Source organism: Moschus berezovskii, chromosome 11 (assembly GCF_049115385.1).
Source record: "Moschus berezovskii isolate FMDL1 chromosome 11, NW_MosBer_1.0, whole genome shotgun sequence".
NCBI classification, from domain to species: Eukaryota; Metazoa; Chordata; class Mammalia; order Artiodactyla; family Moschidae; genus Moschus; species Moschus berezovskii.
The window spans coordinates 95,482,103-95,503,098 of record NC_142470.1 but is presented as its reverse complement, the minus strand read 5'-3'; the positions used below and the strand labels follow the sequence as shown (position 1 = coordinate 95,503,098).

Sequence of the window (20,996 nt, the reverse complement as noted above, 5' to 3'; positions counted from 1 at the left end):
TCTCAAAAGCCTCCTAGCTGGTCTCTCCTGCCCCTCATTCCCTAACCCACACCTCTCTGCAGCCAGACAGCTTCCTAACACACCCATCTCTGCTCCCAGACTTTTGAGGGCTCCCATGGCCAGTGGCCCAGAATCTAAGCTCCTGGCATGGCTTTCACAGGTCACAGCTGGAGCGCTCTTCACAGGGATAAAGCTGGGAGCCTGGAGGGGGCTGAATGAGGGATACCAAGCAGAAGCCTGGCTGCAGCAAGGAAGACAGAAAAATCTTGCTAAGGCGTCAGGCTTCCTGCAGGACCAGAGGCAGCAGCAAGATTAACCTGCCTCCACCCCGTCCCCAGGGATTCTTAAAACCAGAAAGGACTCAGGACCTCAGCCTGAACCTTAGCCTTCAAACACAGAGGGACAGGGTGAGCTGCGGGCTGCCTCTGGGGATGAAGGGGTCATGGATCACCTCCTGGGATGGTTCCCTAGACCAGCTGATACTCCATCCACCCTCCTAGGCCTAGGACCCTTGGGAGGTGCTGGCCCAGCCCTGCGCCCAGCAAACCCCCAGGATTTGCTCTCCTCTGGTGCTGCTAACCCATACCCGCCTTGACCTGTGGCCGGCCGGCCCTGCAGCAGGACACTTGGCCCTTGTCGGACTCTGGCCCCGAAGCTGCAGATTTTGATTTGCTTCCTGACAAGACCACAGCCAGATCCTGCTCTTGGAATCTGAGCCTCCACTGTTATATATTACAAATCCAGTTATTAAGGATTTTAACTTTTTTTAATAACTCATCCCTGGGCTGGGTCTTCTTCGGAGCAGGCTGTGGCTTTTGGCCACAGAATGCTCTCAATCAAGAGAGAGGGCTCCGTGCTGCTTCCCTGGACAGGACTCTGGTCCCCTTTCCAAATCGGCAGTCTTTCGCAACTGCAGCCAGAAGCAGGAGGCTGCCTGTCAGGCGCAATTACAGCCAGCTCACTTGGCGGACCCCACCTCGGTCTGGGAGCTGAAGGAAATGAGGTAAGGGGCGCCGGGCCTTGCGATCCCACATCCTGACCCTGCACTTCAAGTCCAAATTGCACTGAAAATGTCAAATGGTGTCCGCTCCCAGCCTGGGGATTCCCTGTCGGCAGGAAGAGGCTGCCCTTTTCCCAACCCCCATCTGACCAGGGCTCTCCTTCCTGTCTCTGTGCCCGGGCCTCTGCCCCAGCTCAGTCAGGAGCGCCCACTCACACGCACGCAGGAGGCCATACGGAAAGGTGCTCCTCATCTGCCGTAGCAAAGGACACAGCCTTGCTCCTTTTGGATGCAAACCCCAGGCTTCTCCCAGAACCTAGGAATCCCCAACCCAACCTATACTCTAAACCAGCCGGGCCCCAAACTGGCACTTGCTCTGTTGGGTCAAAGGCATGTTCTGACACAATGTCTGCCTAATGCCACCTCCACCAGCAAGGCTTCTTTGACTATTCTGTCCCCTTATGAACATCTTTATTCTTGAAAACATTCCACCTGGTACTCAGCCAGATGAGGCTCCATACTGCTGTCCCTGGGGTCTGGGTAAATGTGACTTCCAACTTAGCATCAAGCCAGTTAAGGCCAGAATCACATCAGGACACAACCCAGGCAACCCTGGATCCATGCAAAGAGCGGGAAATGAACTCCACACAGGGGTCCATGTGACAGACACACACTGGAGCACCAGGAACCAGGAAGGCTCCCGGGCACCGCCTTCCTCTCCCCTCTCTCCACCCGCCCACCCCGCCACAGGCCACAGCTCTGAGGGTCCAGCTCACCTCTTCCAGGATCCCTGTGGCATCCTGTACCTGGACCCCACCATGGACAGTCCACATTCAGGAGACGATGGAGGGAGGAAAGCAAGAGAATAGACGTTCACCATTAGTGACAAGGAGCACTAGGCTGGGGCAGAGACCAACATGCCAGATACCCCTAAAATGAGCCAAAAGAAAACACTTCCCATCTAGGGTGAGGGGGGTGTGCTGCCCAGACACACTCTCTGCCTGGTCCCTGCAATGAAGAAAGAAGGTCCAACAGACGCTGATGCAGAGAAACTGCTAGGAGAGGCCAAAGCATGAACCTAGAGCCAAGGCATGTCTAAAAGTGACAGAAGAAAGGAGACTGACTGACTGACAGGTGGTGGAGGATCGCAGACCCTGTGCATCAGTCCCAGGATGCGGGCAGGCCTGATCCCTGGAGCTGCTGCTGGAGCTGTGAACTTGGAGAACCAAGGAGAAGCTTGATGCTCAGGGCTGGCAGACCTGAAAGCAGGCGCTTGGACTGGACAGGGAGCAGGAGAGGGAGTGAGAAGAAAAGGGATGGGAGGAGGTCTTAGACAGAAGAACTATCTGCAAATTCATCTGGGCTCCCTGCCTCTTAGGGCTTCCCTGGTAGCTCAGACAGTAAAGAATCTGCGTGGAATGCAGGAGACCCAGGTTCGATCCCTGGGTTGAGAAGATCCCCTGGGAAAGGGAATGGCTACCCACTCCAGTATTCTTGGCTGGAGAATCCCATGGACAGAGGAGCCTGGTGGGCTACAGTCCATGGAGTCACAAAGAGACAGGCACGACATTTTCACTTCCCTGCCTCATAAGCAGGGAGCATCTAGACAGAGCCCAACTGCCTGGGCTCTCAAAGCTGCAGCCGGGCAACCCTTGGCCAAGTATAGGATTCCCAAATCAAGTCAGCCCAGGTACCAGAAAAAGGTGTACATTTTTCATGACCCACAGGAGAAGGAAGGGAAGGAGGAGGATGGGAACCAAGTCCCCATTACTAGCAGAGGAAAGAAAACTGGATCTCGGTGGGAACACTGAGCTGGGAACTACAGTCGATTGATCAGAGTTTCTAAAAGGTGAGTGATTCTGAAAGGGAATCCCCTGGAGGGCTCAAAAATACCCAGGGTGCTGCGCTGCCTCTCAGAGTTGGCTTCAAAGTGGGACCCAAGTTTGGCATTTCTAACAATACCTACCTCAGTGAATCTATGCTGAGAACCACTGGCCTGAGTCGACAGTTCTCAGCTCTGGCTGCACAGTCCCATCTCCAGAGCAGCTTTGAAAGATACCAGTGGCCTGAGCCACACCCCCAAAAGATCGTACTGCATTTGGTCTGTGCTGGGACTGAGAACTGGTGATTATTAAATCTATCCAAGGGATTCCAACACACAGCCCAGAGGAAAGCCACTGGGCTAGGTGACCAACCGCTCCATCTGAGTCATCTGTGATCCTTGGAATTCTCAGGGGAAAAAAGGCAGGGAAGCCTGAGCTAGGCAGAGACCCCAGCCCCCACCCACCCTGCCCCTAAGACCTCACCCACACCTTCCTTGGCTCGAAGGCAGGATGGTGGTGATGTGTGCCTACTGCCCTTCCTAGCCTGGGAGTGGGCTGCAAACACAGGGAGGGGGCAAGCTTGAAGAAGCCAAGTTAAGAGTGAGCCTTACCTCAAAACCAGGAATATGGTGAATGGCCGGCTAGGGTGAAAAAAAGAGCTCTGGTTAGGTGCCTGTCACCCAAGGCCCCACCAGCATCCTTTCTGCCCTGGCCAGGCAAACACATTCCCAACCACAAGTTGACACCAGTGGAATATGTCTGCGATTGGACAGTCCCAGGATCTGCAGACTATTCCCGGGAAGACTCGGGATTCCTGGGAAGTGCCCGGTAGGCAGGTGCAGGGGAAGCCAGGTTACAGTATGCCAAGTCCCCTCCAGACACTTCCACCACAGCAGCCTCACTTCTGGCCGGCTTACATTCTAGAGGTTCACATCACACTAAGAGCACATTTGAAGACATGGCTCTAACCCCAAGCCCCTATTTTATAGCAGGGAAGTGGCTGGCCAGGGTCACACAGCTAGGCCGTGGTGAGCAGCACGAGAACAGACTTCCCGTCCGGCCCTGTCCCTGAAGTCCCCTTCCCCAGGACAATGAGGCCCCCTAACCAGATGACAGAGGACTGGGACATTTGAACACAGTTCAGATTCCAGCTTTCTGCCCCAGTGTAGATCGTGCCTTGATTTGGGGCTCAGAAAAGATGGACAAAACTGGTTCCGGCAGGAGGCCTAACGTCCAGAGGTGGCCCTTCAGTGATCTCCGCTAAATGCAGGCCCTTGGTGAGGGAAGAAGAATGTATCTGAGCCCCTCGCCTCCATCAGACCATCCCTTCGCTGGGCCTGCCACCCTCCCCGGCCAGGCACTCCCAACCTGGGCCTCCTGAATCCGGACATGGACCAGCCTCACCTTCTCTCTCTGGATGAGCTCAAAAGAGGCCAGGAGCTCACCGGCGGGCTGGCTGCCCCTCGTCAGTGGGAACCAGGCCAGCCGGGGCATCCGTTCCAGACTCGGCTGACAGATGCAGCGTCCCATGAACTCATCTACACCCTAGACCAAGCGTGGAGAAAGGAGAGTCAGCGTCCCCCAGCCCCAGGTCTGGTGGCCTCAGAGTTGTCACCAGACCTACACCTGGGCACCTGAACTGGAAAGGGCCTCAGAAGTCAGGGCAGCCCCTGGTGCAAATGCTAAGTTCTGCCTCCCTTAGAAGGATGTGAGGAAAACATGTGAGTGGCCTCCTGCCACTGTTGCTAGAGCCGACTCCTATCACGGAGTCCCTCTGTTTGTCTAGCTAGCATTCACCTTGCTTCAATCTAACCAAACTCTAAGCCCCTTAGAGTCAAAAGTGATAGCCACCTAGCATCTCTTGAATGTCCTGAGCAATACAAGTGCTTGATAGTTCCCGGGACTTTTGTATCTCCTATTTGTTTCACCTTCAGACTCCCCCCTCCAGTTTCCACATGGGGAGACTGTGATCATGCTCATCAAATTAAATGCATCTTGTTAAAATGATGTTTGCATCTTTTCATTCCTTTGCTCCTGTGATTCCATGACCCTGCAGTGCCTAGAGGATGAAGTCTGAACCCCTCCTGGCAGGGAAGGGCCGCTCACTGGAGCCCGCTCACACCCCTGTCTCATCCCTTCCCACATGTTTTCTACCCGAGCTGTTGCCCTCAGCTGGCCTCACCCCAGCCTTCATGCTGGCCATTCCCCTTCCCTGCTGCACTCTGCTCTTCTCTATCACCCACAGCCCTGCCCAAGTTCAGCCCTTTGATGTGCACCCCTGGGACCTTGCTGACCTGTGAATTCCAGCCTTATGGTTAGCTTCCCCAGGACAGGGGCCACAGATAGAACCTGAGTCTCAGCCACATGGTGCCACAGCCATCACAAGCCCTGGTGGCTTGCCCGAGGCACTCATCCGGCAAAACCCCGGCCAGGGCTGGGAGGCATCCCTACCTGTGGTCACCTCACTGCTGGGGACATAGTCCAGAGCCATCTTAAGTGGTCACCAGCTAGACGCCCCCCTTCAGTGAGTGACAATCCAGCACAGACCCTCGGAGTGGGCACCAGCCACAGTGGCGGGAAGGGTCCTGGAGGCTCCTCTGGGCGCAGTGTTGCCCTTTAGTCACTGGGTCACAGAGAGAATGGGGGAGGGGCATCCTTGCAGAGCCTGGGCAGCCAGGACCGCAGGAGCTCAGGGCAACGGATATTTGCCAACAGGTACAACAGATGATAAGCCTCATCTGCTTATCAATAAGCAGGACCCTGGGGCCCACCCACCCAGAAGAGGCCATGGTACTCTACCACTGGGGTCCCTCTTAGGCATTGGCCTGAAGGGGAAAGAGTGACATCTGCATGACATTGGTGAAAGTGTAGGTAAGCTGCTATGGGAAGAGAGAGACCAAGTCCTGTGGCTGCCCGCCGCCCCAGCCAGCACTCACACCTACTTCTGTGACGCCCCTGGCCCAGAACCCTCCAGTCCTGCCGCCTCCTGCTCCTTCCTGCCCCTAAGGTTCCGGGCCCTGCACTCTTCCCCAAAAGACCCTCCCTCCAGTGGCTCAGCCCCCATGGAGCCAGCTTTTTCTTCCAAGGGCAGAGCCAGCAGGCCGGCCTCCCCAGTCCAGGCCTGCGTTGCCCACTGTCACCTTTTGGGGGTGCCCTCATTGGCATCACCTTCAGCCACCCACTGGTCATCACACCATCCTACCCAGTCGTGGCAACTCCTTCTGGACACACCTCTGAAACTCGGCCCTTCCCTTTCATCCACTGCTACCCACAACCCAGGCAGGGCCTCTTGGCCACATACGCCTTGGCCAACCTCGTCTCTCTCTCCCAACAGCATCCCTCCCCTCCGTTATGAAACGCTTCCCTGGCCCCGCTGCACCTCCAATGCCCTGACCACTACCCCTTGCTCTTCCTTCCCGGCCTGGCCTCCCTCACACTGTGCTAATACCCCCTGCCTCATCCCAACACCTCAATCTCACATGACCCAGAGCCTGTCACATTCCAGCCCACCACTCTCTCCCTCCTGAACTTTTCCTGTCCAGTGCAGGAGACACCAGCATCCAGTAGTTAAATTTATGTTTAGTGGATTCAACTAAAAAACAAGGAAAATCGTCCTCTCTGTTGGACTAGGCACATTTCAACTGCTCAGCGGCACACACTGCAAATGGCCCTCCTTTGGGCAGCATGACTGCAGAGCCTTCCCGCCAGTGCAGCAGGCTCTGTGGGAAAGCACCACCCCCTGCTCCGTGCCCAGAGAGGACCCAGCCTGTGTCACAAGCTGGCTCCCTGGAGGAGTCCCTGCCCTGAGGTCCCTGAGCCCCGGCTCTCACCTAGACCAGGAACCCCACATGAGAGGCCACTCAGCCCAGGACAATGTGCGGAGTCAACGCAGCTCCCCGATGAGGAGGAGGAACCCACCTGGGATCTTATAAGCAAGCTAGAGACAGAGAAAAGCCAGGCTCCCAACCCACAGCGAAGCACCCTGGCCAGATCTGTCCCCTTTCTCTCTCATGGGCCCAGCACACTTGCCAGCAATTCAGGTGTAATGACTCTAAAATTTTCACCACTCTTCAGCCTGTGGGGTCGGGGAGAGGCCACCAGCCCCAGCCTCGGGAAGCACCCGTCTGGTGGGGCGCCCATCCCTCGCAGCAGCATCTCCCCTGGGTGCTGGGCCCTGGAGAGGGTGGCCAGTGAGGGCTGGGGGAGGGAGGCGGGCAGACTCACATAGGTGTCGTGGTCGTACAGCTCCACCACGATGCTGGGCGGCTGCTCGGCGATGCTGCTCGGCTCGCCAAAGATCTCGATCTCGTAGAAGATGAGCGTCTGGTCCCACGTGGGGTTCAAGGTGTTCTTCGCCACCACCGTCTTCTGGCTCTGGTGCAGGAAGGAGAAGACTGCATACGGATCTGTGTGGGCCGGGCACAGGGAAGGGAGACAGGACACAGCAGAGGCCGTGAGAGTCGCCCGCTCGGGAGTCATGTGGCCACAAAGCTGAAGCAGGGCTGTGGCTGCCACTCTGCAGCAGCGATGTCCAGGCTGGAGACGTGTCCCGGGGGTTCTCCCCCCACCCCCGGCTTCCGTGAGGCAAGCTGGTGACAACTGCAGGGAGAGGGGGCCGAGGTCCGGGAGAGCAGGCCCAGAGATCCAGAGAGCTCCCCCTCTGGGCTCCTTTCTGGACTGGTTGCTGGGGCAAAAGTCTAGTTGCAGGAGGTGAGAGCCTGAACGGTGCAGTCACTTGTTCATTCACTCATCCAGGGCTTCCCAGGTGGCGCGAGTGGTAAAGAATCGTCTGCTAATGCAGGAGACATACGAGACGCAGGCTCGATCCCTGGGTTAGGAAGACCCCCTGAAGGAGGGCATGGCAACCCACTTCAGTATTCCTGCCTAGAGAATCCCATGAACAGAGGAGCCCGGCAGGCTACAGCTCAGAGTCACAAAGAGTGGGACACGACTGAAGCAACTTGGCACGCACACACACACACACACATCTTCAAGATGGTTTGGAATGACTGACATCCATCCTGCAAGCATTTCCTGAGTGCCTTCTGCAGGCCAAGCTAGGGGCTAGGTGATAAAGACTGAGAACACATTTGGAGCAATACAAAAATCTATACAAAAAAAACACACAAAATTGCCATTTTGATCACGCTTTGAAGACTAGCAATGAGGTGCAGTGGTGTGTAAGAGAGGAATCTAGCTTTCTCAGTCGAGGCAGAGTAGAGTGGAGAGGGAGGTGCCATTAGACTGGCATGCCGAGGTCTGCATTTCAGCAAGCTTATGCTGGCTGTCACTGGAGAACAGACTGGAGGGGGCAGAAGTGGGTGTGGGGAGACCAGTTATGAAACCACTGCCAGGGTTCAGGCAGAGAGGGTGGTGGCATAGACGGGTGGGGAGTTAAAGAGAAACAAAGGGATTCGAGGGCTGCTGAGAGCTGGGGGGCGCTGAGGAGAACCTCAAGATCCCAGCAGCTCCCTCCCACCCCCAAACTCCTTTCAGCCCTGCCAGCCCCAGTCATGCTGGCCTGGGACCCACCAGGAGTCATCCCTCTGCCTGATCCCAAGGCGTCACTAGAGAAGTTTCTAGGGCAGTGGTTCTCCAATGTGAGGATGCAGAGATATCACCTGGAAGGCCAGCCCCACCCTCAGAGATTCCTTCATCAGGTCTGGAGTGAGGCCTGAGAACTGACATTCCTAACAAGTTGCCGGGTGGTGCCGATGCTGCCTTTCAGGGCTACACTTGGGAACCAAAGCAGGAGAATGGCCCATGGGACTGAGAGCACCTAATCTGGGACAGGAGCAAAAGGCTGGGAGGAGGGGCTCTCCCAGCTTCTGTCATTAGGGGGCAAGGTCCAGTGTACTGCCATTCTGTAAGCCTCAAAGTGCCAGATGCTGAGGCCACGTGGACAGAGAAGTTTGAGGATGCAGGAGGCTGCATGCTCAACGCCTGGCAGGGCTGAACCCAAATGCCCCGTCACAAACCCTCTACACTTGGCACCTCCTCCATCCCGCAGCACCCTGCACCCCACAGGACGGCCCCAGTGTGACCTCATTCGGCCTCCACACCAGACATCTAGTGCCCAGATGTCCAGCTGGTTCTAGGGGTGTGATGGGGAGACAGCTTTTCCCCACAGTGGGGAGGGGCAAGCCAGGATCCCTGTTCACAAAGAGACCAGGCGGCACGCCACAGCCACTGCACAGAAGGTGGCAGCCAGTGACCGTCGAGGAGGCGGAAAAGCTGGAGTGAGCAATAGGGGGACTGCCGTCAAGGCACAGGGTACAGGGTTGTGGTTATTGCCCAGGGGGCTCGTTTTAAGGGTGAGGAGGGGATCTGAGTTAGGAGGCAGCAGGCTACAGGCACTCACTGGCCAAACAATGCTGTGTTTGGCTAATGGGAGGCAGCCACCAGGCTAAGACCAGTTCACAGCCTTCAGGCACAAAAGCACCATGGGGTAGATCCTGGAGGGCTTCCTGCAGGAAATCAGTTTTGAATCTGACTCTGGCAGTAGAAGAGGGCAGCGGGGGGACCTTGGCAGAAGAAGGGGCAGGAGAGACATGTCCACCTGGTGGAGGCCTCCCTGGCACGGGGCTCCCTTCCCATGCACCAGCCTGGCAGGGCTGCCCGAGCCGTTCCTTTCCTGCCCCTGGCAGGGCCCAGCGGCGTCTGTGCGTTTAATGAAACCGTCTGGCTGTGATACCATCAGCTCCAAGCTCGGCAGAGAACCTCTCCCCGGTTCCAGTAAGGGAAAGAGGGCGCGTTCCGATAAATAAAACCATATTAGAGAGCCAGCGAAAAAGCCCCTTTTGTTCCCGCCCCCTGTGCTTCCCAACGCTTTATTTTTATAAGCACGGGGGCCCCAGACCGAGCGCGTTTACACAGAGATCACAATTGCACATTGTGGCGGCCCTGCACGCTGTATTGGTGTTGGCAGCACCCCCCACGCTGGCCCCCGAGCCGCGACTCCTTCCAGCAGCCCCATCAGCGCAGGCAATGAGCTCAGCACGGGGGAAGGGAGGGGGCAGCTTTCAAACAAAAATCACCCAGACCCACACGCTCGCCCCGCCCGCCCAGGGGAGGAAAACACACACAACAAAGGCATTGTAAGGAGCAGGCCTGGAGGCCTGGGGCCTCAGACACTGGGCTACTGTGTGCCGGGGCCTGGCCTCTCCCCACACAAGGCCCAGCCCCTCGACAAAAGAGAAACAAGGGGGGGCTGGGGTGTTGCTGAAGCAAGGTGGTCAGATGAAGGGAAGCCAGACAGATGCACAGACACAAGCCTCTTCCAGGAAAGCCAGGAGGAGGGAGAGGCAGGCCTCAAGAAGAGGCAGAGGGGACGGGAGGGCCGGCTCTTCCCAGGGCCACGCCGGCAGGTGAGGGCTAGCATCAGCCTCCAGCCTCACCTGCCAAGCCGCATGGAGATCCCCCGAGGCAGAAGCTGGATTGGAGCTCTGGAGGACCTCAGGCTGTCCGGGGAGCTCCAGCCAAGGACTCACAAGGGTTCTACAGGACCTCAACATCGTGGGAGGCCCCAGACAGGTGACTGCTCGACCTGCAGCCCTGAGCCCAATCTCTGCGACATTCCCAGAGCTCTGAGGAGGACCCTTCGCCAGTCACAGTACACTCCCTCCAACAGCTCAGACCACCAGGGTGAAGGACAGGACAGGCGGTGTTGCACCCCTTGTTAGAAGAGGGGGCTTTGCCTCAGAAAGACTAAGTCTCCTGCTCACACGTGCCGGGGACCAGACTCCCTGACTCCTAGTCACCGCCCCTCCTTCCTGTCATGATCAGGGTAAAAGGCCCCTCAAGACAGGGTGGAGTAGATTGCTAGTGAGCAAGGCGATGCAAAGAAAAACTACAAAACAGCAGTATTTTTTGTATAAAATTAAGAAAAATTTGTTTAGATTTATAAAACCCAGTGTTGGCGAATAGCTGATGAAATAGGTATTCTCCTTTATTGCTGGAAGCAATTCAACAACCCTTTAGGAAAGCAATTGGGCCGCATGCCCTGAACAACATAAAACTGTTTACACCCTGTTTCCCATTTTCCTGGGAATCATCCAAATTAACCAAAAAGCTATATGAACCAAGATGTTCACGCCAGCATTATTTGCAATCCATCACTCGTTCAATATACAGTTATTGACTGACCAGCATGTGGTAGGTAAGCACAGTGCTTTGAATATGAAGGCTCATGAGACATGGACCAGACTCTTAAGATCATGATTGCTGCTTAGAAATGGTAACTAAACATCAGTTATAACACAAGTGATGTGCAGCTTCCTAGCAAACTGTTCAAGGCACTAGAGGTTGGGGTAGGCTGTGGAACCTGGTGGCCTCAATTCAGTACTTCCAAAGGAGGCCTCCCCAAGTGTCAAGAATAAGGAGGTAACCAAGATAGACCAAGGAGAAGGGGGCATTCAGGCACCCAGGAAAGCTTGGGCAAAGGCACCAAAGAGCACTGGGGGGATAGCAAGCCTGTCTGCGGCAAGGAAAGGAGCACCCCGGGCTGCAGGAATACAGGGCAAAGGAGAAGGCAGGCGGGCAGACCACAGACGGTCCCGGATTCACACCGAGCTAGCTGGACTGAATCCTGTCGATCACTGTTTCCCAAAATATGTTCTAAGTAAGGCGAGTTCTCGGGGGAACGAAGGAACGCTTAAATAAGTTCAACAGGCTCCTTTCCTGCAGCCACCCCAGAGCCTTCAGTGCCACTGTGCATTGTAAATTGCTAAGTGTGCAGTGTTTCCCAGTCTCTCTCACTCAGGAACCCTTTTTAAGTGGAGCGTTTCACAAGCCTCCAGTGCACCTTGGAAAATAGCTTCTTAAGCTCATCGGGAGAATTCCCCCAGCCAAAGCCAACCTTAACAGAAAGCTGTGCTTCATAAGAGGGGGGTGGGCTGTGACTGGAGTCCAGACAGAGGAAACCCACAAGCAAGGACTCCCCAGCCCCACTCAGGACAGAGTCTGGACCTGGGGTCCCACGGAGGTGACCTCAGCCAGGGGGCAACCATAGTTCAGCAGACCTCACTGTGGCCTGGCCTGGCATCAACACCCCTCAGGACCACCCAACTAGCTCGTAGCTCTGACCTCCCAGGAACCATGAGGCCAGCAAAGAGGGCACTGGACTCTCTAGTTTCTTGGCAGACACCCCACTCCATAAATTAATAATTTGGCATTTGATCCGCAAGCTTCTCATTTTCGTCATTAACCAAGCCCGGCCCCTGAGCCCACTGACCCACGACACTTGCAAGGAGGAATTTCTGGGGCCTCAAGCCAAAGGCGGTGCCCTGGACTGTGAGCTGCCCAGGGGTCCTCCATCGTGATGGCAGCTCTGGAAGCACAGCTTGTGGCTCCCTCAAACCACATGGGCAGTTCCGGGCTGGGGGAGAAAGCAGAGAAGAACTCCCTGGAGCATAACTGGGCAAAGGAGACGGTGTCCTCCCCAAGCCTCTTTGAGAAATATCGGTCCACAGTGATGAGCAACTCAGCTCTGAGCTCTGGTTGGAGCCGCACTACTGCCCATGACACATGGCACTGAGGACGTGTGGTTTCTAGGTCTGGAGTCCCATCTTTTCCATTCTAAGTAGATCCAGTTCACAGTCCAGACGCTCACGCAGCAGCGGCAACCCCATCACAATGTAAGTCATTTGAAGTAAGCACCAGTTCACGTTTTTTATACCTAATCACTACCTTGGCCACACACACTCATAACCACACAAACACAGGCCACACACACCCTTCCGGGGGTCCAGAGGATTGGTGCCGGCCCTCCAGGCAAACCCCACTGAGGCAAAATCCTCAGGCTCCCTGCAAGGCAATATCGCCACAAGCCTCCCTCCCCACCTGAGCAGTGTCACTCAACAAGTGTTTCCTAAGCAATTCCTGTATGTCCCCCACACCTTCGGCCAAGGAGAAGGAAACAAACACAGCACCAACCTTGGGGCAGTCCCAAGGCCACCCCACAAGGGACAAGCAGAGGTCACAGCCCAGGGCCACAGGAGCCCCCACTGGGAGAAAAGCCAGAGGGCTTCCCAAAGAGGGCCTGCATGGCCGCAGACACAAGCAGGCCGGCTGGAAGATGGGACCAGTGACAGACTCTGTGCCGCGCTGGACCCTCCCCTGGCCCCAGACATGCCTGATCCACACAGGAGTTTCCTCTGAGAAACGCCAGCCAGTGGCTGAGCACAGCCTCCAGCCGCCAGCCACCCCAGGGTCAGTTCCAGGGGAGAAACTGCTTTGGTTTAGGGTTTGGGAGTGAAAATAAACACTCTGGGTTTTATAGGTTCACCCGTGTTGGCTGCTGTTTTCCTTTCCAGCAGCTGCTCAATCAGGCCTTTCATTCAGAAGCCAGTGGCCTCCGAGGAAGCCCTGGGCAGTGCCCTCAAAGCTCATGGGATGTTTATTTGGGGGCGGGGGTGGAGCTAGGATGGAAAGTGTGACGTCTCCTGCGGGCGGTACCAGGCTGACCCTGCCTGCGGTCCCCAGAGGTGCGGGTCCCCCAGGGGAGCTCCCCTCCTACAGGTCTGCCACAGTACGGCCCACGGAGAAGGGGTCCTCCACCTGCACCCCACTTCACTCCTCCCACAGCTGCACCCCCACCTCTCACACTCTCCCCTGAAGGAAGAGGAAGCAAGACTGGGAATTAGGCCACTTCTCTTTTCCTCGGGGCAGGTGCTGAGTGTCAGAAAGCATCCTGGCCATGGTTCCCAGGAAACTGCAGTGGCAGAGATCGGCCTCCCACCTGCCAACGCCCCTGCACTGCGCTTGCAAACTCTCTCGGCACCCCGAACCCAAAGCACAGAAGAGAAATTGCTCCATCCACCCCACATCCGGCTGCACAGAGCTAGAGAAAAGGTCACTGAGAGGAGAGGACGCTGAGGAGGCACAGCTGCTGGGGAGGAACCAGGGTAGCTCCCCAGGCTGGGGAGGAGCAGGACCTGGAAAGGGGGATGGATGGGTGGCTGTGGGCTGAGTGTCAGTCTAGGAAGAAGGTCACTCTCCCAGAGGGGCTCAGTTCTACCCAACGAAGCACCAAACGTTTGGAAGCGGGGTACATCACTTGTCAGCTATTTCAGCTCAAGCAATTTAGTTAACCTACCTGAGTCTCAGGTTCTTCGTCGGTAAAATGGGGACATTAAATGCCTACTTCATAGAACAGTAGTAAGGGTTATATGAAATGACATCTGTGAAGTGCCTGGGCTCATAGCAAGCACTCACTGTGAGTTCTTTAGCTATCAGACGCTACAGGCTCAAAGTAAGTCAAGGTCTCTTCCTTGAGGAGCTCAGTGTCATGGTGGGAAGAATATGACAGAGACACATGGCAACTGATCTATGGGGTGGGTAAGGGCTCTGAGAGAGGTGCTGGCAAGCTCCTGCCCAAGTACTGAGGAAGGAACAACCAGCTCGGCTTGGGGAAGAGTCAGAGGGCATCTGGGCTGGGTCTTCAAAGATGAGTAGGAGTTCACTGGATTAAGACTAGGGAGGGACTGTATTCTAGGCACTGAGCACAACGGCCAGAAACGTGGAAGAACTAGAGAGCTCTGACAAAAGTCAGAGCACCCAGAGCTGAGCGGAGAGAGAACTAGGAAAAGACGAAACTGGTGAGGTCCACAGCGTCAGAGCACAAAGGAGTCGTCCACTAGGCTACAGAGTTCTGGATCTATGTGTTGTGAAAATGAAAATGTAAGTCACTAAGTTGTGTCTGACTCTTCGCGACCCCGTGGACTGTAGCCTGCCAGGTTCCTCTGTCCGTAGAATTCTCCAAGCAAATTCTTGCCTGGAGCGGGTTGCCATGCCCTCCTCCAGGGGATCTTTCTGACTCGGGGATCGCACCCAGGTCTCCCACATTGCAGGCAGATTCTTTCCCATCTGAGCCACCAGGGAAGAAGCCCATTTATGTGTTAGTATCTGTTTGAAATCAGGGGAGTGACATGACCAGATCTGTATGGGGTGGTGTGGGAGGTCACAGGGAAGCCAGGAAATGACTGGAGTGCCCAGATAAAAGGGGTATGGCCAGTGCGAGACAGCAGCCACGATGCTGGACAGGAGGGAACAGTGCCTGAGAGAGACTCGGGAGCCAGAATCAACAGAGCTGGGCACCTGCTCGCTTCCAGCCTGGTGGGTAGTACAGCCACACTGACGTGATGCCAGGACTGAGGTAGGAAGTAAAGGGGGGCCTGGATCTGGGGGAAGGGGGCCCAAGCAGTTCGTTTTGGACAAGATGAACTGCAGTGACTCTGAGTCTTCCAGGGGAGACACTGAAAATATAGCTGGGTATAAAGGGCTTCTAGAAACTGAAGACCTGGAAGTTTCCCTGACATGAGTGGTTCCTGGGTTGGTAGGGGGACGCCAGTGTCCAAAGAAGAGAACACACACGGAACTCCTCAGGGGCATCAGGCTCAGGGAGCAGTGAGGTGGCTGAGCAGGAGCAGGTGGAGCAGGAAGCTGCAGACCAGGAGAGAGGGGTGTCCCAGGGCCAAGGCCAGAGGGGCTTTCAGGGGGCGACGGTCAGTAAAGCCAAAGCCCACAGAGGGGCCAAGCAGGCCCCTGCAACCAGGAGACATGGTGAGCTGGCAGCAGCCCCCACCTCCACAAACCCAGCAAACACAGCGCCCCCACCCTCGATACAGGGGAAGCCCAGGCCACGTTCCCTATGGGCCAAAGGCCCTACAACTCGTTCCCAGCTCTCAGTCCCTGGTCCCCAGCTCGCCCCACTCCCCCCACCTACCGGAGAAAGAGTCCTTGTCCATTGCAGGCAGATCCCGGGCCTGGTACACGTAGCAGCGTAGATGGTAGCGGTTCCCATCTGCACCAGAGAAGAAACAGATGCCGAGTGAGGGGCTGGGGGTGACAGGCTCTGGGATGGAGGATGGAGCGTGTCTCTAGGAGAGCAGTGGACAGAGGGGCTGGACGACAGAGACTGCATGCGCCACGCTCTCAGATCAGGAGAGCAGCCCACAGGCGGAGCCACAGCACGCTGTGTCCTGGGCCTGGTGAGCACTGGGGAGGGGGCAGGTAGGGGAGGCGTCAAATGAACCGCAGGGCAGTCGGAGCACACAGCACCTCGACTGCCGGACTGCAGGCTCCGCACTGACACACACACCCCACACGGGCACACAACACAACACTGACCCGCCAACAAAGCACACAGGCCCGGGTCTCCACAGCCCCCCACACCCCTGATCACGGAACCCACACAACCAGGAACCGCCAGATATCACTTACAGTCAAAGATGCAGGAAATCGTGGGTCTGTTCACACCGAAACTCAAGGTGGAGACGGACACGGAATCTTCACTCTTGTCATCCACCACGCCGCCCTGGAGACACAGAGCTGGTCACAGCAGATTCTGACCCCAGAGGCTGGGGGTGGCGGGGAGACTGGCTCAGATAGTCAGGTCTCCAGGGTCCTTTAGACAAAGCGCTAAAGTCTATTTCACTCCAGACCCCAATGTAGAGTCCACAGAGAAAAAGACTCTCCCTTTCTAGCAGAGACCAGACAAGCAGAAGTGGATTTTGAGTTGTTCCAGCCCAAGAGGTTAGAGTTTGACAGAGGAAGGACTCAAGGGGCTCTCCGGGGTGAGGGTGGGAGTGGGGGTGGAATCCATAGGGGATCTGCCCAGGGTGAGGGGTTATGGGGAACCCAAGTTTGGAGGGCCTCAAACGGCATCTCTGTCCTCCCCTGCCTGGACACAGGGCTGCTGTGCGGACACACAGGCACGCAGCTGGGTCCCCAGCTCTGGAGAGAAGCTGCACTGTGTCTTCTCATCTCTTAGCAGCTCCCACTGTGCTGAGGGTCAGAGGAGGCTGAGCCTGGGGACAAGGGCATGGCGGGGGGGGGTCGGTCTGCACTCAGGCTCAGAAGCTCTGCATCAAGCCAGACGCTCAGTCCCCGCCCCTGTCCTCATTGGCCACTGGGACATAAATCGCCTTCCCTGGACCACATGGCCCGGTGCCCTAAATCCTTCCACCACCACCTCTGCCACATGGCAGCCCCTCATCAAGGATGAGCTCCAGCAGGAGTCAAGGCCCCGCAAAAACAGGAAACGTGCCAGCCACATGGCAGCCCGCCCTTCCAGACCTGGCCTTCCAGGACATCAGTTCCACCAGCCTCTCGTGGCAGGAGCCCAGCAGAAGGGCCAGGGAGAGCTGGACAGCCTTCCTCTGCCATCGCTCCCTCTGCATGGCCCTTCCCCTCTCCCCACACTGTCATCTGCCCCAGTCCCTCTTCCCAACACCCAACCACACCCACCCTTAAAAGAAAACCCAGCCTCCACCCGCACCTCCAAACACAAGAGGCACAGCCACTGACGTGCTTCTCCTCTCCAAACCGTGCCCACCCTCAGGGCCTAGCTCCAAGCCCCTGGTCCAAGAAGCCTCCCTGGATACCTGTCCCCTTCAGTTATGTCCTACTCTTTGTGACCCCATGGACTGTAGCCCACCAGGCTCCTCTGTCCATGGAATTCTCCAGGCAAAAATACTGGAGTGGGTTACCATTTCCTCCTCCAGGGGATCTTCCTGACTTGACCCAGGGATCAAACCTGGGTCTCCTACACTGCAGCCAGATTCTTTAGCATCTAAGCGACCAGGGAAGCCCCAAGTATCTGTAAGTGTGGGAGAGTTCTACAGTATCTGTCTCACAGGGCTGCCTGATTATTAAGAAGATAAATTATATGCTGTGTTGGCACACAACTTGGCACATAATAAATCAATAAATATTTGCTATTAATGATCTTATGAGAGAAATAAAGCATGGGGTGGGGTGAGGGGAGAGGTCATAAACTATGAAGTCAGTAATTGTGCTCAGGGGTGGTATTCATATATCCTGTATTTGTTCAAAATTATTCCAGGAGCTGGAAAAGTGGACATTTCAGCACAAAGTCAGTCCTGGGCAGAAATCAAAATCAGTGAGTCAAGCAGTCAGTCTCTCTCTATACACACACACACACACGCACGCATGCACGCACACACAGGAGACCAGGGAGGGGTGTCACACAGCACACAGGTGAAAACCCAAAAGCCACCACACTTACAATCCTAGCTCTCGGCAGGTGTGAGCCCGGCCTTGCAGCGCCGGCCCCGCCACCACCCTTGCCAAGTCCAACAGCTAACGGGTCTGGTCACAGGGTCCACAAGGCCACAGGTGGGGCCAGACTCGGGACCCATCAGGTACAGGGACACCACGGAAAGCAGGTCAGGAAGCTAGAAACAGGGTGTGGCCAGCCCCCGGGTGCCACAAGGCTCAGCGCCCCCAGCGGCTCATGCACCCTGGGGTGGTGGCAGGGGGAGAGTTTGGAGGGACGCTATAGCCCCTCATCTCAGCCAGCCACACACACATACGCACTCCACTCACAAGTAGGGCGCTGAGGTGAGTGGTAGGAGGGAAGCCACCTCTGGCAGCCACGGGCCCCATGATTCCTCTCCCCTCCCGGGGGCCTGCAAGGGCCGTCCATACCCCACTGAATGGCCCGTGCCTGGGGCTTTGGCAGCATTTTCTGGGTCTCCGTCCAAAGGCACGGCTGCCTGCCTGTGATGAAAAAAAGCGCCCTCCTCCCTGGGGTTTCCACTAAGGCCGGGGCCAGGTGCCTCAGAAGCAGCTCAAGCCTGGCCCGCGGTGGGCCCGGCGCTGACAGCGACACCCTTCAGACGGAGAACCGTGTTCCTCCAGGAATGGCCCCACGCTGCCGAGGCTCCCCCAGCCTCCAGAAGGGGCCTGCGGCTGTCCACCCTGCTGCACAGGGCCTCTGTCCACCCCCACCCATCTGCTACCCAAGGGTGGGATGGGAAGAAGCTGGGAGAGCCAGGGCGAAAGACATACCTAGAGCTGGGCTGAGAGGCCCCCCGCTAAGCTCAGTGCCCCCCGAGGAGCTCCAATCCTGAAGTCAGCCTGGTTTTCACACTGGGCAGAATTCTACCCACATAGCAGTCAGCGTCTTTACATCCTGCTGCCCAGTGACCCTCCCAGGGGCACCTGGGCTCTTTACACGTCCCCTTCAGATCCTGAGAGCAGAGTGGGGACCAGCCCTCCTCCCAGGCTGGCTGCAGCCTCTGCACTGAGTCTGCAGCGGTCAAGACACTCACTCCCAAAGGCCCAGACCCCGCTGCCTCCACACTCAAACCACCCCCAGGGTCCCCTTTCTCACCCCAGGCCTCTTGCACAGTGTTCCCTCTGCCCTACTCTTTCCCTGTATTTTCCCCCAGACGTCCAGTCTCACCTTCAAGGTCACCTTGCTGGGAGTTGGGCACCTCCCAGGCACTCCCACAGAACCCCACATTTTCCCCTTACGACATATAACAATGCTCTGTTTTCCTTCTCTGCCCCTCTCACAGAGTGCCCTGGGCGGTTCCCACCGGTGCCGAGCAGAACCCTCACCCACAGCGGTGCTCAAGGAGTGACTGCAGGAAGCGTGAGTGAGTGAGTGAACGGGGAGGGCCGGTGGTGAAGGCCAGCCCGCCGCCCGGGCCAGGGCCTCAGCCTGCGCGCTAACACGGACAGCCCACGCCACGCTTTCTCCACTGGGAAGAGTACTTTCGGCTTCCACGTGTGGACGCGCACCGCTCATGTTCAGGGAATTTCTCTCAAAGCAAACCATGCAGCCTCGTGAAAAGCTGCTCTGGGAAGCATCTCCCTCCCGCCTGCCCTCCCCTCTGACATTCCGCTTGTGTTTATTAAACACGTACTTTGTGCCAGGTCTTTCCCACATTCAAGTTGGAAAAGAAGTACTGCTGCTTGTGGAGACATCAAATGTCACCTCCCCAGAGAGCCCATCCCCGTCCAAATGTCAAAAGCCACACTCACATCCACACCATCGCACCCCGACCCCACACCCCCCATCCCACAAAACAGCCCTCTGCTCTCCTCTGCAGCTTTCCTTTTCCTCACAGCACTGACTGCCCCGCACGTTTGCTATATGAACGTTTTTGCTTCTTGTCTCTCCGGGCTGTAGAATGCAGACTTCACAAGGGCACTGCTGTGTCCCCAGGGCCTGCCACAATACCCGGCACAGAGGAGCCCTCCGCAAACATTTACTGATCAAGGAATAAAATCCAGGCGGATGTCCCCATCTCTGTGAGTGCCTCTCCTATCTCATAATCACCCGTTTTGGGGGCTAAAGAAAATTTCCGGGTGGAGACTGATTTGAGGGATGGATACCCTGAGATAGCGACGGCGTCGGCAGAGAGAAGCGAAGACCAGCGGGGGTTCAGCAGAGATGACCCAAGCTGCCACCCTCAGCTTCCATCCTCACCTTGGAATCTTGCCAGCACCTTACCACCTCACAACAGGGATTGTCACTGCTCTGTCCTCAACACAGGCAAACTATGGCACGCACAGGTAACCACCGAGTGGCAGAGAGCGGCCTGCAGCTCCCCGACACTGCAGTGAGTATGCATAGGTAGACCATCAGGGCAACTCATTCATTCCTTAGACCCTGAAGCTCCTACACAGAGAACATCAGGCTGTCAGCCCCTGGGCATCAAGCTCCACGTCACGCACTGGGAAGGTGGGCGAAGGTGCCTGGCGCTCACGTGGGTCGGAGGAGGCCGCTGGGGCTGCCACCGGAAAGTCCAGTTCCTGAGACTGGTCCCTCACCGTGAAGTGGCCATCATGGTAACAGTCACCTCGATGGGCTACCGAGGCAAATGCAGGCGCTGCCAGTCTTGGCACTACTGACATTTGGGGCTGCACAACCCTTTGTTATGGGGGCCGTCCTGTGCATTGGATGTTTAGCAGCATCCCTGGCAGCTACACATTAGATGCCCACAGCTGCCCCCAGCCCTCCGCCGTAACCATCAAAAATATCTCCAGACACTGTCAAATGTCCCCTGGGGGTAGGTGTGGGCTATAAATTGTCCTCAGCTGAGAGCCACTGGTGGAAATTAAATGAAATGTACCCACGGCCCTGGACAGGTACCTGGCACATCATCAGATTCAGTGGTGCCAGTTTAACTCTTTCATCTCACCAGTCTCATGCTAAGCAATACCTTTCCCTGCTTAATCCTGGCCCTCTGACTTTAACTCTGGAATCCACCACCATCCCTCTGCCACAGGACCTTTGCACTGGCTGTTCTCACCACCTGGAATGCCCTCCAGACAAGCTAACTTGAGTTCTTTCCTCAGCTCAGTCATCAGAGGCCTGGACACTTCCTTGACTACTGCCCTGCCTTCATCAGCAGCCC

The 20,996-nt window shown here is 56.6% G+C and overlaps 1 protein-coding gene across 17 annotated transcripts in view; it reads right to left on the bottom strand.

The window, feature by feature from the left end:
- Positions 1–20,996, bottom strand: part of DYSF (dysferlin) — a 229,666-nt gene that overhangs the window by 78,029 nt on the left and 130,641 nt on the right. For all 17 annotated transcript variants that reach the window (XM_055400236.2, XM_055400240.2, XM_055400242.2 and 14 more), the window contains 6 exons: positions 16,045–16,138; positions 15,548–15,625; positions 7,048–7,229; positions 4,228–4,368; positions 3,435–3,464; positions 1,777–1,806 (listed from right to left, as the gene is read on the bottom strand). In XM_055400236.2, the coding sequence (XP_055256211.2) occupies positions 1,777–1,806; positions 3,435–3,464; positions 4,228–4,368; positions 7,048–7,229; positions 15,548–15,625; positions 16,045–16,138 (555 nt within the window). The remainder of the gene's footprint in view (positions 1–1,776; positions 1,807–3,434; positions 3,465–4,227; positions 4,369–7,047; positions 7,230–15,547; positions 15,626–16,044; positions 16,139–20,996) is intronic.